The sequence below is a fragment of the Haliotis asinina genome, chromosome 14 (assembly GCF_037392515.1).
Source record: "Haliotis asinina isolate JCU_RB_2024 chromosome 14, JCU_Hal_asi_v2, whole genome shotgun sequence".
In the NCBI taxonomy this organism is placed as follows: domain Eukaryota; kingdom Metazoa; phylum Mollusca; class Gastropoda; order Lepetellida; family Haliotidae; genus Haliotis; species Haliotis asinina.
In genome coordinates, this window is record NC_090293.1 from 20,067,682 (window position 1) to 20,084,831 (window position 17,150).

General features: G+C 37.5%; 1 protein-coding gene across 1 annotated transcript in view; it reads right to left on the reverse strand.

Annotated features, from left to right (window-relative positions):
- Positions 1 to 17,150, reverse strand: part of LOC137261694 (uncharacterized) — a 53,753-nt gene that overhangs the window by 16,029 nt on the left and 20,574 nt on the right. Inside the window, exons 2-6 of the mRNA XM_067799472.1 lie at positions 14,252 to 14,527; positions 12,992 to 13,161; positions 10,359 to 10,464; positions 2,421 to 2,521; positions 13 to 174 (exon numbers count right to left, since the gene is read on the reverse strand). Coding sequence (XP_067655573.1) covers positions 13 to 174; positions 2,421 to 2,521; positions 10,359 to 10,464; positions 12,992 to 13,161; positions 14,252 to 14,435 — 723 coding nt within the window. The 5' untranslated portion in view covers positions 14,436 to 14,527. The remainder of the gene's footprint in view (positions 1 to 12; positions 175 to 2,420; positions 2,522 to 10,358; positions 10,465 to 12,991; positions 13,162 to 14,251; positions 14,528 to 17,150) is intronic.

The window sequence follows — 17,150 nt, forward strand, 5'->3', positions numbered from 1 at the left end:
AAATGTAATCACCTCGCCCTCTGACATGAGCAGCAGCTTGTCAAACTGGTAGAACATCTGGCTGGAAGGTTGGTGCAGCGTTGTGATGACCATCTTGTTGCGTTCTGTTGTATAATGCTTCAATGTCTTCACAAGGCTCAAGGCAATGCTGTAGTCCAACCCCGATGTTGGCTCCTGCAAAATACAAATCCTGGTTCATGAATGCATTAAACATGTGTTCCATTGCTTACCTCATTACAAGGGTCATCATAAGATGTCAAATACCCAGCCCCAACAAATTTAAATGAACAAATATGAAATGAACAAATCAGGGTCCACTTTCACAAAACTATCTTAGTGCTAAAGTGATAGAACCTTAATATTTTAACATACGGTACACTGCAGGGCAGGAATCGCTTAAAGTAAGTGAATGAATCACTTATCCCAAACTTGCAACTGCTTGAAGCGTTTCTCACTGTTCCAAACATGCAGAGCCTGGCCCTAATGAAGAAGAGTATGTGAAGAGCGATTATGAGCGGATATATTTATGATTGTTGATGACTACATTGAACCTGTGGAATAAACTGAGGATGCTGGGATGTAAGCTGTCTCTACCATTTTCCAGCTGACAAGTCTTGATCAGCCGTCAAATTCAAATTTCCCTAAGCAGCCATTTTGGTTTGAGAATGAAGCGACCTCATACGTTAGTTGGTGTGATTGCAAGCATCTGAAAGTTTGCACTCCGTTGTCAGATGCATCCCTGTACGTCGTTTGCAAGTAGTTGGTTGTTTCCAAGCAGTTGGTTGTTTGCAAATGCACCCATATTCTTATGTTCATAGTACTAAATTACATTGTGCAAGTGGTTTCTGATTGACAAACAAGTCCAACCAGAGTGATCTGTCCAAGTTGATGAGAGTGCTCCTGTCCAGTCTGTTCATACACAAGAATAGTTACTGAGTGAGTTTAGTTTTACGCCACACTCAGACAATCCAGTGATCAACTACATGAGCATCGATCTGCGCAGTTGGGATCCGGATGATGACATGTATCAACCAAGTCAGCAAGCCTGACCACCCAATCCCGTTAGTCGCCTCTTATGACAAGCTGAGTCGCCTTTTATGGCAAGCATGGGCTGCTGAAGGCCTATACTAACCCGGGACCTTCACGGGTCAGAATAGTTACTGAGCTCTGTTCATACACAAAAATAGTTACTGAGCTATCCAAATAATATCAATGACATGTTTTTCACACTACTGTATTTGTATCTATGAGCCTATTTGGATGCCACGAAATTTGATCAATTTAGTTGAATGGAAACAGATAAAATAAAAATTCTAAAACATACTCAACCACAAGCAGCACCAGTTGACAACCTCTCTTTTGTATGTGAAAAAAGTCATGAATGAAAACTTACTAGCTTTGGAGACACGGTCCAGGCTACTACATAATTATGACAACAGTCAATATCAAATTATGTCATAGAAAAAAGACAAAAAATAAAATTTAGGAATTTCTCATAAACTGGGTAAAAATAAAATTTAATTCTGTGAGCAGCTTTGGGGCAACACAGAGGGGTTGATTCATACAAGGTGTTAGCTCCAGTAACTGTCAACAGCATACAAGTTAACAATAGTAGATAGTAGATAGTAGATAGTAGATAGTAGATAGTAGATAGTAGATACATATTTATTCATATTGAAGTCCATGCAATCCACTGTACATATTCCTGAAATATTTAAATCAGTCTGACAGTAAATAAGAGTTTGCATGGAAAATATATTTAGCTAAATTATTAATGGTTGCGTTGTTTTGAGAACTGAAGAGTGAATAAATAGATATGTAATATCCATCATTTTTCTTTGGGATGAGGTCTTTTCTTGTATCTGTAAATATGGTGCAATTGTACAAAACATGGCTCTCATCTTCAAGGGATAAACAGGTCCTACACAATATATAAAAATTATTTACGGTGCTCTCTCCTCTTCTTAGTTAACTCGTTCCAATGTTCACATTGCCACTTCAAAATTTCGTTCAGATCCGTCTTTGAATAGGTGAAGTTACTACAGATAAATAATGCTCACACTCTAAAAAGAGATTTAACAAGCTTAGGTGACATAATCACCCACTACAAAGTATCAAGTCAAACTTCATGCAAAAATGTTCAAATCCCCTTGTGACCTTGAAATGAAGGTCAAGGTCACTAAACCTGACTAGCACCTTTCTCATACTGTGAAGAACCTCGGTACCAAATATGAAAAGAATGTATGCAACCGTTCTTTACTCATTCCATTTCATACACACAGACGTACGTATGGACAGACAGATGGAGCCTAATGAACGCACGGCGGGGGACAAAAATGGATCTATAAACAGAACAATGGATATGCATAAGCTCAGATGACAATTTTCAGCCAGGTAAAACGTCTGGTCCATATACTCACATCTAGAAGGATGATGGCTGGATCTGTAATAAGTTCACATGCAATGTTGGCTCTCTTCTTCTCTCCCCCAGACAAGCCACGCACCAGAGCATCACCAATAACTGCAAATAAAGAATTTCTTTTAGTGATGTGTAATTTCATTATTCGGTCACATTTCTTGTTGCTTTAAGCGTCAGTCAGCAATATTCCACTCAAACTGAGAGAGTGAGTATAGTTTTATGTCACTTTGAGCAATATTCCAATATCACAGTCCTCCATCCTGTACTCAAAGAACCTCACAAGTCATTGGAGGTATCACAGAAAAGGTTGAAAACTAAGTGGAAGCAGTTTGGGAAATTTTGTTTTCTTCCGTCAAAATTTGGGTTGAATTTATTTTTTAAATTAGTCTAATCTCAACACTGTATTTTCACCAATGTCAATGCACACCATCAAATTCAGTCTAGAACAACATGAATTTGGCCATTCTTCATGAGTATATAAATACTGGATCATGGGATGTAGTTTTCAGTACATATACATAAATATACATCACTGTACATCGATGCAAAATTCTGGAAAAGTGGGGAACCTTACAATTCAGAAAACTGTTTGAGTTTGTTCACCATCAAAGTAAACATATCACCAAATGATTTAGTAGCAGTGATACTTCTGTGTGCCATTGTTCAAACCAACATTACTGCTAACACTGGAAGTCAATGAAAATGTTTGGACATTATCACTAACACTAGGATTACCTTGTACAAGTTACTGCTTACTGGAAGTCAATGAAAATGTTCGGACATTATCACTAACACTAGGATTACCTTGTACAAGTTACTGCTTACTGGAAGTCAATGAAAATGTCCGGACATTATCACTAACACTAGGATTACCTTGTACAACTACATCCTGCATGACAAGAACATACCCCAGGAGGAGATGTTCTACTTACCTTTACAGAGGCAGGTGATATACCAACAAGTACATGTTTATTTTGTCTTGTCCTATTATTGTTCTTAACATTTACAGTTAACACTGCAACTGATGTATTTTACTCAATCATCATTGTAACATTCACACCAAGAAATTTAGCATATATTATCATATAAAAATTGCAGCATGTTTTCGCATCTACAGCTGTAGTATCTGTTGAATTTGTCCATGACAGTCAAATAACTGAAGAAATCACACTTAACTTGACCTTAATTATTGCACTCATTTTTTGCCAAATCGTTCGCTGCCACCTCAGGTTCGGATGAAGCGACTAAGTACTCATAAGTATAACAGGCATTTAACAGACAGTCCATGCTGATCTTGTGAAATATCAGAGTGAAAACATGCTACACTATTTCCTCACTTACAGCTACTATACCTGGATAAGACTTAAAGGTCATATGCAACAAAAAAATCAAACATAATTAAAACACAGTTATCACTTACAACATATGTCATACTGGCATCGTGTAGTCACAGTTATCACTTATTCATGAAATATAAAATGCATTTAGAAGAAACAAACAGACAAACTTATAAGCGTATAATCGCAAATAAAAAGGGCAATATTTTGTACTTGTGTTTGCCTCCCTCGAATCTAAGCAGTCACAATACTGAACCTAGTCAGAAACATAGGATGTGCACTCAAGTGTTCATTGGCCTCTGGTTCATTTGCCGAAAGGCTTAGCCAGCTCTTTGTTTATGACCTGTAAGTCTGATAGGTGTTAATCTCAAATTGCATGTGGTCAATGATTGAAGTTGTGCATTGCATGCTGTCATTACCAGGCAGGCAGACATGTAGGTGTGAATAAACCAGACACTGAGTTTTCTCTCTGACAGTGTCTGCTCATCACAATCAATGTGGTTTAATTTAATGTAGTGAGTATATTATTTACTTGTTTGTGTGCACAAGACTATTGCTCATGACCTCATACTCCGGGTAGGCATGCTGTTTCAAGTTCTGCAAACCTGTTCACTGCACATGCTTTGTGAGTGCAGCATAGCTATTGAAACCACTTTTCACTCCAGCGCTGGGGGAAAATTAGTGAATCATTTGAACTCCAATTTTGCAGGCTTTTGTTCATTGTGGGTTTTTTTTCAACTTTATAGGTTGAATTGGCATTTTTGATGATTTGTTTCAGTAAGTACATACCAAAAGGTATCAGAATCTGAAAAGTTGTGTTTTACGTTGCATGTGACCTATAGTATGTATTTTACACTACCAGTTATAACCCGGTTACCATTTTAAAGGGAAACAAAGAATTTACTCCTGTGTAAACCAGAAAATAGTGAATCGAACCATGATGATATCAGAACTCAACGCTTCAAATTTTCTGAGGAAAATAATTAAATTTACTCACCAACCTTCTTATGATTGATATATATTTCTACAATGGCTTGTTAGACACAAACAACTGTAACTCTCTAACTTATGACTACGTAAGGAATTGTTGTATTTGGTGTAATCTGTATACATGTATTTTTTTTATATCTAAAAATTATCATATTTATGCAAATAGTCAATATCTATGATGTCAAATCATCCACTTCATCTTGTACTATATGCTGCATGAAGCGGTGTTAACATAGGGAGTAATGCTTGTTTACCAATCCAGTTTACTTTCATGAATAAAAACATGTTTAACCCAAGAAATCCCATTCTGGCCTTTCAGCTGTTTCACTGTGGCTGAGTGGGTTAGACTGCTTCTTTTGTGCGCTGGCAATTAGGTGCCTCACTCTGAGAGAATTGGATAAAATCCTGGATGGGACGTAACTCCACAATGTGCTAGAATTTGTACTTCACTGAGACAGTGTACTCCCAAATATGACATATGTTGATACATGTTAAGGTATAGGTAGACAGTATTTCATACACTGGTATAGGGTTAAAGATACACGTGGCAAAGAAACACAAGGCCTGCTCCTGGTGCAAACACAGTACATAATTTAGAAAACATTTTGAGTTAGACAAAACAAATGAAGACATGTCACATTCACTTGAAATGACAGATGACTAACAGGATCGGGTGGTCAGGCTCGCTGACTTGGTTGACACACGCCATCGGTTCCCAACTGTGCAGATCGATGCTCATGTATTTGATCACTGGCCATGGATTGTCTGGTCCAGACAGGCTGCCGCCATATAGCTGGAATATTGCTGAGTGCGGCGTAAAACTATAATCACTGACTCACTGAAATGATAGAATGCAGGAACTGAAAGCAAACAACAAACAGCCAACAGAGCAGCCTAACACTGCTTATGTTTAAGTCAGATTTTGAAATCAGTTATTACCTAAAATAACTTAAAATGTCAGTCATCTCATGTCAGACATTTCATGTAATTTTGTGTAACAACAATCAACATACTTCAGTCATTTCATAAAATTTCACGCAATAATTTAATCTACAAAAGTGGACCACAAATTCAACATCTCTTACTGTCACTAAAACTATTGTGGCAGCAACTGTTGCATTTCAGGGTTTTGAATTACTTGTTTGTTTGACACTTGCTGTGTCCAGAGCAGCCACACCTCAAAAATCCCAGTCCATTACATATAGATGAAATGAAATTTCATGAAATGACTTAAGTGCATTGATTGTTACAACATAAAATGATGAGAAATGGCTGACCCTCTCAGCTATTTCACTAAATTACTGAAATTTTTAACCATTTCACAAAATGAATGATTTCACAATCTAACTATAACATACATATCTGCAATGACCCTATTCCCTGCTCCTGTTACTTGTGTAACCCTACCCTAATTCTTTAGCTTACACCTATAACAGTAAAGAGTTCGTTTTAGTATGTCATCTTGACATACAAAGTTCACATATCAAAAATGAACTGTATTTCCTGGAAACATTTCAACAACATGAAACATGCTCTTCCAAGAAAATGTGAGTCATACATCTGCGCACAGAATGTATTATATATTTGTTAACCAATTGGCACAAAAATCAAGCCCATAACACAAACCCAGGACATTTCTTGTAACTATGTAAAGATGTAAGATCTTCATACCTGCATGTAAGATGCACCTTTACTTCAGATGGAAAACAGTATATAAATGACAAGCTAAACAGTGACAAGGAGTGGAAGCAAGGGGACAATATATTCAATAAATCAGGACAGACTGATACGGTCAAGTCATCAGCAGAAATTCATGAAATATGAGGCATAGTAATGTCATCTTGCTGTAAATTGGGTCAACGATAAAGGCCATGCATATCTTGGGGTAATGATACAGCTATAGGAACCAGAACACTCAAAGTAATCATGCTCAAACCTGCACAGCTCGTGAAGAGGAAATTACGCCATGTTCTAAAAAAATGTGTCTCATGTCTGCAACAGCCAATGAAAAGATGCCACCCTACATACCGCAATGCGGTACCTCTGCATTGTGGCACATTCCCATTGGCTGTCCATCCCACTGTGTGCAAAAATAACAATATAAAATCAACCGCACTCAACACATCCAACAAAGGTATCACTGACTGACGAAAGTTGTGACATACAGAGAGTATTTCTTGTGGATACAGAGATGGCGGTTTCACAAGGTAACTACCTGGATTTGCTACAAGCAAAGTATCAGATGTGTCTAGGAATACCACTTCAATGTCAATACATTGCCCTAAGAAATCTTCACGCAACTGGTACACCATATCATGTGTTTGAGGTTAACACTGAAACATCGGATCAAGTCACGTGTACTCATCTTCAGCAAATTGAAGCCTTAAATGATACAGCTGAAGAACTAAAGGTTTGGAAAGGCATTACATATGATGCTCATCCAGTTGAAGGAGGCAATCTGCGACTTAGGCTGTGGTTACATTCAGTCACAATGCTGCGAGACTGTCCACTGATCATTGACAATGAATATACAATAACACTTAAAAGCTATGTAATTCAGAAAATCAACGAAAATCCTCCAGGTTACACTCATAGAAGCTTAATTCAGGCCACACATGAAGATTCTTCAATTGGACAAACGTCACTCCTTGCTTCAGGGCAGCCTCCTTCGGGTACATAACATTCCTGCTGGAGCACTACGACAACCACTATTGAACACAGAGTGTTTCATCAGAAGCTGAAGATGACTGTATCTTATGTTTCACCATGAACAAGAGACAACTATCCCGGAAGTTTATCCATTTTACATCATGAACGAGAAGTGACTGTCAAGGTAGTATGTGTCCATGTTTCATTATGAACTGAAGTGACTGTCAAGGTAGTATGTGTCCATTTTACATCATGAACGAGAAGTGACTGTCAAGGTAGTATGTGTCCATGTTTCATTATGAACTAGAAGTGACTGTCAAGGTAGTATGTGTCCATGTTTCATTATGAACTGAAGTGACTGTCAAGGTAGTATGTGTCTATGTTTCATTATGAACTAGAAGTGACTGTCAAGGTAGTATGTGTCCATGTTTCATTATGAACTGAAGTGACTGTCAAGGTAGTATGTGTCCATGTTTCATTATGAACTAGAAGTGACTGTCAAGGTAGTATGTGTCCATGTTTCATTATGAACTGAAGTGACTGTCAAGGTAGTATGTGTCTATGTTTCATTATGAACTAGAAGTGACTGTCAAGGTAGTATGTGTCCATGTTTCATTATGAACTGAAGTGACTGTCAAGGTAGTATGTGTCCATGTTTCATTATGAACGAGAAGTGACTGTCAAGGTAGTATGTGTCCATGTTTCATTATGAACTAGAAGTGACTGTCAAGGTAGTATGTGTCCATGTTTCATTATGAACTGAAGTGACTGTCAAGGTAGTATGTGTCTATGTTTCATTATGAACTAGAAGTGACTGTCAAGGTAGTATGTGTCCATGTTTCATTATGAACTGAAGTGACTGTCAAGGTAGTATGTGTCCATGTTTCATTATGAACTGAAGTGACTGTCAAGGTAGTATGTGTCCATGTTTCATTATGAACTGAAGTGACTGTCAAGGTAGTATGTGTCTATGTTTCATTATGAACTGAAGTGACTGTCAAGGTAGTATGTGTCCATGTTTCATTATGAACTGAAGTGACTGTCAAGGTAGTATGTGTCTATGTTTCATTATGAACTGAAGTGACTGTCAAGGTAGTATGTGTCCATGTTTCATCATGAACTAGAAGTGACTGTCAAGGTAGTATGTGTCCATGTTTCATCATGAACTAGAAGTGACTGTCAAGGTAGTATGAGTCCATGTTTCATTATGAACTAGAAGTGACTGTCAAGGTAGTGTGTGTAGCAGTGACAATTTTCATACTTATAAAGTCAGTTTGGTTTGTTTGAATAGACCTATTTCATAATAACTGGATACAAAATGGTCTTTATATTTAAGAATATTAGGCCAAAATGTGTTCCTTGGCTGTTGATTGTCTCCCTCTGTGTCACACCCAATTTTGTGAATATATATTCTGTGACCTCATGTCACACCCAGTGTTGTGCATATACTTTGATATGATCTCCCTTGGCGTAGTGACAATTTAGATTGTTGTTCAACAATTTACATGAGTAATTGTTAAACCACAGAACCTATACCTTTTTGTAATAAACTGTCATACATGTGTAAGTCTTTATACAATGTGCAATCATTTCTAAGACTATCATGTGTTATTTCTGGGCTTGTATGACTACATTTCTTGAATACACCGCACTTCACCCCTACAGCGAGTCATGTGATTACTTGGCAACTACACAGCTGTAATATATGTATCCATGTTTCATCATGAACTAGAAGTGACTTTCAAGGTAGTGAGTATACATGTTTCATCATGAACAACAGATGACTCACGGAATAATATCCATGTTTGACCATGCATTAGAGATGACTGTCGAGGTAGTTTATCCACGTTTCCACCGAGGTTGACAAATCTATCCAGGTAGTATACATGTCTCTATAGTCTGTTTGGTTCAAAAGCGGACCGATGTATTGCAGTCTAGTTCGAAAACTAGTGAACGTAACATACTCAATGAAACCCTGATCATAATCAGAACATCATACCAACTCTGAGATTTTTGCAGAATATTTTTCCTTAAAATAAAAAAGTTGTTTAACAAACTATCATTAAAATATTGGCACAGTTCTCTATTTGTTACGAGGGAGGAGTGCAGAGAAAGAGACAGCCCGGTGTGCAAGAAAGCATGGAGACAGCACAGCACAGGTTAATGATATAAATAACTTTGTGCACATGTTTCTCGAACACCTGACTGTGCCTTTCTCTGCACTCCTCCCTCGTAATAAACTGTGAGCTGTGTCAATATTTTAATGATAGTTTGTTACAAACCTCACAGAGTTGACATGATGTTTTGATTATGATCAGCATTTCATTGAGCATGTTATGCTTTTTAGTTTTCGAGTTACACTGCAATTCATCGGTCCGCTTTTGAGCCAAACATACATCTATCTCTAGCAAATTATATCACTGCCTTAATCATGTCAATGGGCAATGACGAGATAATTTGATTTATTCATGTAAGTTAGTCCATCAAAATGAGTAAATGGGAGACAATTTCTAGGGAAAATTACTTCAAATTCTCTCATGTCAAAACATCGTAAAGGGTGAATAGTTGTCAAGTAATAATGGTGTTAAGTTAAACTACTAGCTGAAGACAAGTCTCTTTCTCACTCACTCAGCTGATTGGTAGGTTCATATACTTGTTTTTAATTATATTTGTTTGCTTTTTTCCAAAAATACAAAATGTAGATTCACCAGCAAATATTTCAAGTGAAAGAGCATCTGCATTTGTTAATGGAGGTAAATGAGATATGAAACACCAACTAACACAAGTGGAAAAATATTCTATAATACAGTTGTGAAGCATGTACTTTTATCAATAACAACATATGCCTTATATCACATACAGATTTGATATTAATAGGACACATAATGAATAGTTTAAATCATATCAAACCTTGAGTTTTTATGGATCAATCTAAAATTCACATTGAAACTAAAGAACCTCACCTGTGTCCAGACAGCCTCGTAGATCAAGAGCGTCAATAATGTCTTCCATTCTGTCCATCTTGTCTTCATGGTTCATGTAGTCTGGGAGACGCATCATTGTTGTAAACTGAAACATAACAGTGAATTTTGTTTCTAGCTGCTATCAACATTACTCTGGTGCACCTATGGATATCCTGGTTAGAATTACTCCAGTGTTCCTGTGGATAGTTAGAATTAGTCTCCAGTCATCCATGCTTGTCATAAGAGGCAACTTACGGGACCAAGTAATCATACTTGCTGACTTCATTCACACATGTTACTGTATCCCATTTCTAAAGATTGATGCTCATGCTGTTGACCACTACAGAGTCTGGTCCAGACTCAATTATTTACAGATTGCTGCCATATAACTAATATTGATGAATGTGGCATTAAACTACAAGCATTACCCATTCTAAGATGCTTCAGCGAAAGATCAAAGGTGCCGACAATACTTTATCAGACGATAATGTGCACTTTTTGCATTATGTCACAATGTGTTGACATCACTGCGCCATTCCAGTCTGCCCCCTTGTAATCAAACTTTTTTGCATTACATAACAATGTAACCGAAGTCACGATGGATGTCAGTTGCTATCACCTCGTACAGCCTTCCACAGTAAACTGCTTCGTCGCATCCTGTTTCTTGGTTTGCAGTTGCATCACACAGCTAACATCACTAGTGGAAACATTACGTTTATGTTTTCCGAAGGATAAAATGTCTCATAGGTCGACTCAAAATTTTACAGAGATACGGTAATGTTTGCAGTGTTTACATTCCCACAATGCAATTGCAGAATGTCGCATGACTAGTCAGTTTCAGCTGAATGTAATGATCTAAACTTTCGTTGGTAGTAGAAATGAGACGGTCATATTGCCTTGAATGGTTTAAGAGAATCACAGATGCAATTAAAATGATCTAGAGAAGATATTTAACTCGAACATAAACCATCACCAAACTGTTCATCATTTGTTTTTCTAGTAACGTTTGTCTTAACGTAGGGGGCTGACACGTCAAAAGAACCGTCAGTTAGCCGTGTGCGAGGATTCTTAATTTAGGTCACAGACATCGTCGTCTGTTTTCTGCCATAGATTAATCGAAATTAGGCTTAGGAATTATTAAACACGGCTTCTTAAAAAAGAAATACAGTTCTAGTTAAAGTTAATTTTAATCAATCTGCCTTTCTATTTCATTTTAACCATGATCTATATTTAGCCTAGTGATGTATGCATCATACAAAGGAAATGTTCCAGTCACAATCCAGTATTCTTGTACATGTGTTCATCTGGCAAAATAGTAAGTAAACACAAAATTGTAGGCAATTTGAAATTGAGGGGACATTTTCAGATTTCCGGTGCATCTGCTTGCACATTGATGGCACTGTTACCAGGAGGTAATGAAGATGTCAGATGATGGGGAAGAGTTTGCAAGAGTGACAGCAAAGGGATGCAACTCTGTACAGCCATTTGCAGTGTCTATCAGACAGAAAATCAAAATAGGAGTGAGTGAGTGAGTGAGTTTAGTTTTACGTCGCACTTAGCAATATTCCAGCCATATGGCGACGGTCTGTAAATAATCGAGTCTGGACCAGACAATCCAGTGATCAACAACATGAGCATCGATCTGCGCAATGGGGAACCGATGACATGTGTCAACCAAGTCAGCTAGTCTGACCACCTGATCCCATTAGTCGCCTCTTACGACAAGCATAGTCACCTTTTATGGCAAGCATGGGTTGCTGAAGGCCTATTCTACCCCGAGACCTTCACGGGTCATCAAAATAGGAACTGCTTAATGTTATTCTGTTATATATGACAGTCAGGGAAATATGATATGTTTCAAACATTTGTTTAATCAATAGCATATACATTTCACCACACTTTTCAGAAACTATGACAAATAGATTCATGGGCACCTTTGAAAATATGTATCACATGGTTATGGATATATCGGTACAAATATTTTGAATCTCGTAATTGCAAAAGCATTTCACTACAATCAAACAACATACAGTACTAATTGTGGTTGGTAGTTTGCCGCACTCAGCAACATTCAAGCTCTACACAGGAAGTCTGTAAATAATCAAGTTTGGACAAGACAATCCTGTGATCAAACACATACAGAAATTGTAAATTGCGTAACTTTATATGATGTTACATGGTAAAGAAATCAGCACTTCTAAAATTGTGTGTGATATCTGTTAGTAGGTTATATTTTTTACAGTCAGATTTTGAAATCAGTCATTTCATGAAATGTTTAAGAGGGTCAGTCAATCCACGTCATTTTGTGCCACAACAATCATTATGCTTAAGTCATTTCATGAAATTTCATTTCATCTTTATGTGGTGGACAGGGGTTTGTTAGGTGTGGCTGCTCTGGACACAGCAAGTGCTTGAAATTGTGATCGACTTTTTTACATTAAGTTATTAAGTTAAATTTTATGAACTGATTTAAGTTTATTGATAAAATGACACAAAAATGATGACCCTCTTACTCACGTTACAAAATGACTGAAATTTTCAGTCATTTCACAAAATGATTGACTTCACAATCTGACTGTAAGTGTAGCTGATCAGTGTTATAAAAACCATGTATTATAGCACTCCATCCTCACCATCAAGGTTTCTCTGAGAGTGAGACCAGCAAAGAAGATGTCCTCCTGTAGAACATAGCACACCTTCCTCTTCAGCTGCTTATCCAGTGGACGTTTGCTGAGAGTTATATCCCCTGAGTAAAGGCCATTACGACCAGCAAGAGCATTCAACAATGAGGTCTTTCCACTACCTAAAACAAATAGTTACCCATATAAGAAAACAATATATATCAAACAAATATTTTTATCCACTTTAACCTTTGGTAAATCTTTAACAAAATGAAACACTGTTCACAAAACACTGTGTCTATATATGGAATATTCATCTGAGGATTTATCAAAGATTTCAAACTAAATGGCATGTACTAGAGAACCTTCATTTCATTCAGAAATGGAGTTTACATAAAGTCCTTATTATTAGGAGTTCTTTTACACAGAAATTTTTAATTTGTTTTCGGTGAAAGTATGCACTTTAGCCTCTTCCTCTGTTTGGTCCTGTTATCAAAGAAATATTTGTCACATCTAGATAACAAAAACAGCATGAATAAGGAAATGTTTGTAAGTTTCTATTGACTTAAGCTGCAGACTGGGAGCCAAACATCACAGAGCTCCTGATAAGTTTTCAAGCACTTGGGTATTTACTGCCATGTCTGTTTATGTACGAGTAACTGGCAATAGAACAATTACTAACAACTTTTAATCTATGGAAAAGCACTTATATTTATATATTTAGCAAAGGTAATTACCCAATAAGGATAAGAAACTCTGTGTAAAAGTAATCAATTCTTTAAATTACTCTGAGTATGCAAAATGCTAGTTACTTCTCAAAAAGTGCAAATAATTTTCGGCCATTTTTAAATACTCAACGTGAAAATCATGTGACCATTTGTGTAAACTCCTTACAGTGGCTACTGCTATAACAGGATACATATAAAATATACAGGCATCGCCTACCCTTTGTAATTAATTGAGTAAATATGCTTTTTATTGCAAATATGCGCCTTATCTGGAGCTCTGCATCAGTCTAGATGAATCCCAGGTATCATAAAAGAATGGAGGCAAATGCACTGGGTTCTCAAGAATAGGCAAGATAAATATATATAACAGAGGGTGTGTCTGCTAGCAATTATGCAAACAACTTGACGTCAATATGACCATTAATGAACCAACACCTTAACTGTAAAATCAGCACTTACCATGTTAACATTGTATAAGCATATATTCTAACTTGTATATATTGTACAGGTATAGAAACAATTGCATTCGTTGAGTTCATCTTACCGCTGGGTCCCATCACAGCCAACAACTGTCCAGCCTGAGCAATGCCACTGACATCTTGGAGGATATGCTTGTCTCCAACTCGATAGTTGATGTTTTTGAACACTAGCTCCAACACCTTGGTCTTGTTCTCCTCCTCATCTGAATTGTCAAGTCCATTCACCAACATGGGAGCAATGTCAGCCATCTTGGATTGTAGTATGGACGTTTCTGTTCACAAATTAGGAGTGGGATGTAGACTGATCAGTGACAGAATACTTGCATTCCTGGCAGATGAAGCTGAAACAATGAATACATATTTTATAGAAGTCAGTTTCAAACCTAGAAACACATGAATATGTGCATGAGCAGGATTTAATGCAGCTTTGAACATTATTCCAAGCTTCTTGTGGAAGCAAAGCCCATTTTAAACCAAAAGTTACTGTCTTCTGTAATCTGATTGGTTGAAAAACATGATCAAATGGTATTTGATTCCCGAAAACTGAAAGACTATTCGCTGCATATTGACAAGTAGAAACATTGCGAACAATCATTTTGTTGTGTTATCCACAGTGGCGACATCATTCAAATCATATTGTGACGTAAAGTCAGAATGACGTCACAAATGAGCAGCTCCGGATGCTACCATGGGAACCACTTGAAATAGCCAGCTGATGACACTTCACTGCTGCAAACGTACTCAATGTAAATGGGTGCAGACAGTAAATGTAAATGCCTAAGTGATGCCTAGGTCTCATAAGTTTATCACTTAAGTGAAACCACACTTTTAAGACTGTATTCCATGAGTGAGTGGGGTTAGTTTTACATCGCACTCAGCAATGTTCTAGCTATATGGCTGCAGTCTGTAAATACAGTGGAAGCTGTCTTATTCGGACCCTAAGTAACTCAGTTTTCTAAATAATTCTGTCCAAATTGTTGGTCCCGGCTGAAGTTAACTATGTTATCATTACATATAGGCTAACTAATTCGGACTTCATGTAACTCGGATTTCAGACTGAAATCTCTGCCCTTCAAGGTAATTCACTATGAAAACATCGCTAATTAACTCGGACTAGCAGGACTGTCTGAGGCAGAGGTGCTTTGTAGTTAGTCAATTACTGACTTCAAACAGATTATCAGGTGTGATGATAATCAATTAACATAACGAACTAACAAAGCAGTTCAGAAAGCTGACATGACTCACTCAGTGTCATTTTGATGGTATGTGATTCTGTTATAAAAAGACGATACTCCACTGTACTGAATCAGCGGTTTGCACAACACAAACGAACCAAACTGAGGGACTATTTCCAGAAGTAAAGCATGGCCATGCTGTCGATCAAACCATTGAATAAATAAATTAATCTATACAGTACATGTTTACTTGTTCATTTGTTCATTTATTCATTTAGTCGTGTCTGTCATCATAAAAATACCGTGCATGTGTATCTCCTAGTCAAGGGAGCTAAGTCTTGACTCTCACCAGTCCAATTCGGACTCCTTGCAATCTGGACACAAAAGTCGGTCCCAGTAGAGTACGAATTAGGAAGCTTCCACTGTCTGGACCAGACAATCCAGTGGTCAACAACATGAGTGTCAATCTGCGCAGTTGGGAACAGATGACATGTGTCAACCAAGTCAGCAAGCCTGACCACCCGATCCCGTTAGTCGCCTCTTACGACAAGCATAGTCGCCTATTATGGCAAATATGGGTTGCTGAAGGCCTATTCTACCCCGGACCTTCACAGGTCTATCTCAACAAAGATCTAAATGGGAAACCAAACACTTGTTTACTCAGATGATGGCATGTTATCATTCCACAATGGCTTCCATTTTGGCTAATGACCTACATCAGTGGATTGTCTGATCCAGAGCTGATTATTTACATACCACCACAAGACTGGAATATTGCTAATGTGGCTTGACAAGAAATAGAAAAACGGCACCACCTGCTGGTGACAAGAAGCAAGTAAAATGTGCATCTAGTGGATGCCACATGTTAGACATGACTCTGGTGGCCTGGCTGCATTATAGCTTGTGCTGTAAACTACTGCCAGGACAGGTTTGCCAGGACTGTTTTCCCTCGCCATGACTCCCATTCACAGATGACTGTCACAGGTGGAAAATTGCTGACATCAACATTAAACATCACTGCCTCTTTCCCACACACTCCCTGTAATATGCAAACTCCCTTCAGCACACAACCCAACACATCAATGCCATGAACATGTCTTCTTTTCACCTGTCCAGACAAACTACTTGCCACGAACCTAACAGGTTGTGGGAGCCCATGAGGAAATGATAAAAATCTTCCTATATGCTGAAGTCTGAAAGTTCATGAGCATTTTTTGACCATGGTTGACCAACCAACATACACTTGTTGTTCTGATGTTTTTTGTGGAAAAAAAAATCAATCTAATCAACTAAATGTGGGTAACACTTATTGTCTACAATGTAAAACTGAGGAACTAGATCTGATAACAATTATTTCTAAAGAGCAAATGAAGAACTAAATATGGCAACACTTATGGGTAAAAAACAAATGTGTGAAAACCTAACTAAATATGTAAACTTTCGCGTTGATGAATAAATGATAAAACAATTTACTAACGCTTAATATCAAAATTCCAACTCTGTTAATGTTCAAAACTTGACTAATACTAAAGTAATCTTATCTTAACCCTGAACTCTCTTTGCTAAGTAAACCCAACTGATTGTCAAAGCTAAAATATATATCGAACAACCAACTGACTTTACTAACTTAACCCAATTAAGTGTCTGGGTCTGGGAAAACCCAACTCCAAATATTCAAACATATAAAATTTGGGAGCCTGTGTCATTCACTTGCAGAAAAATCTTGTGCAGTCAGTGTCCATGGAAATTGTAACTCTCTAAAATGAATGCATTCCTTCGAATGTTTACA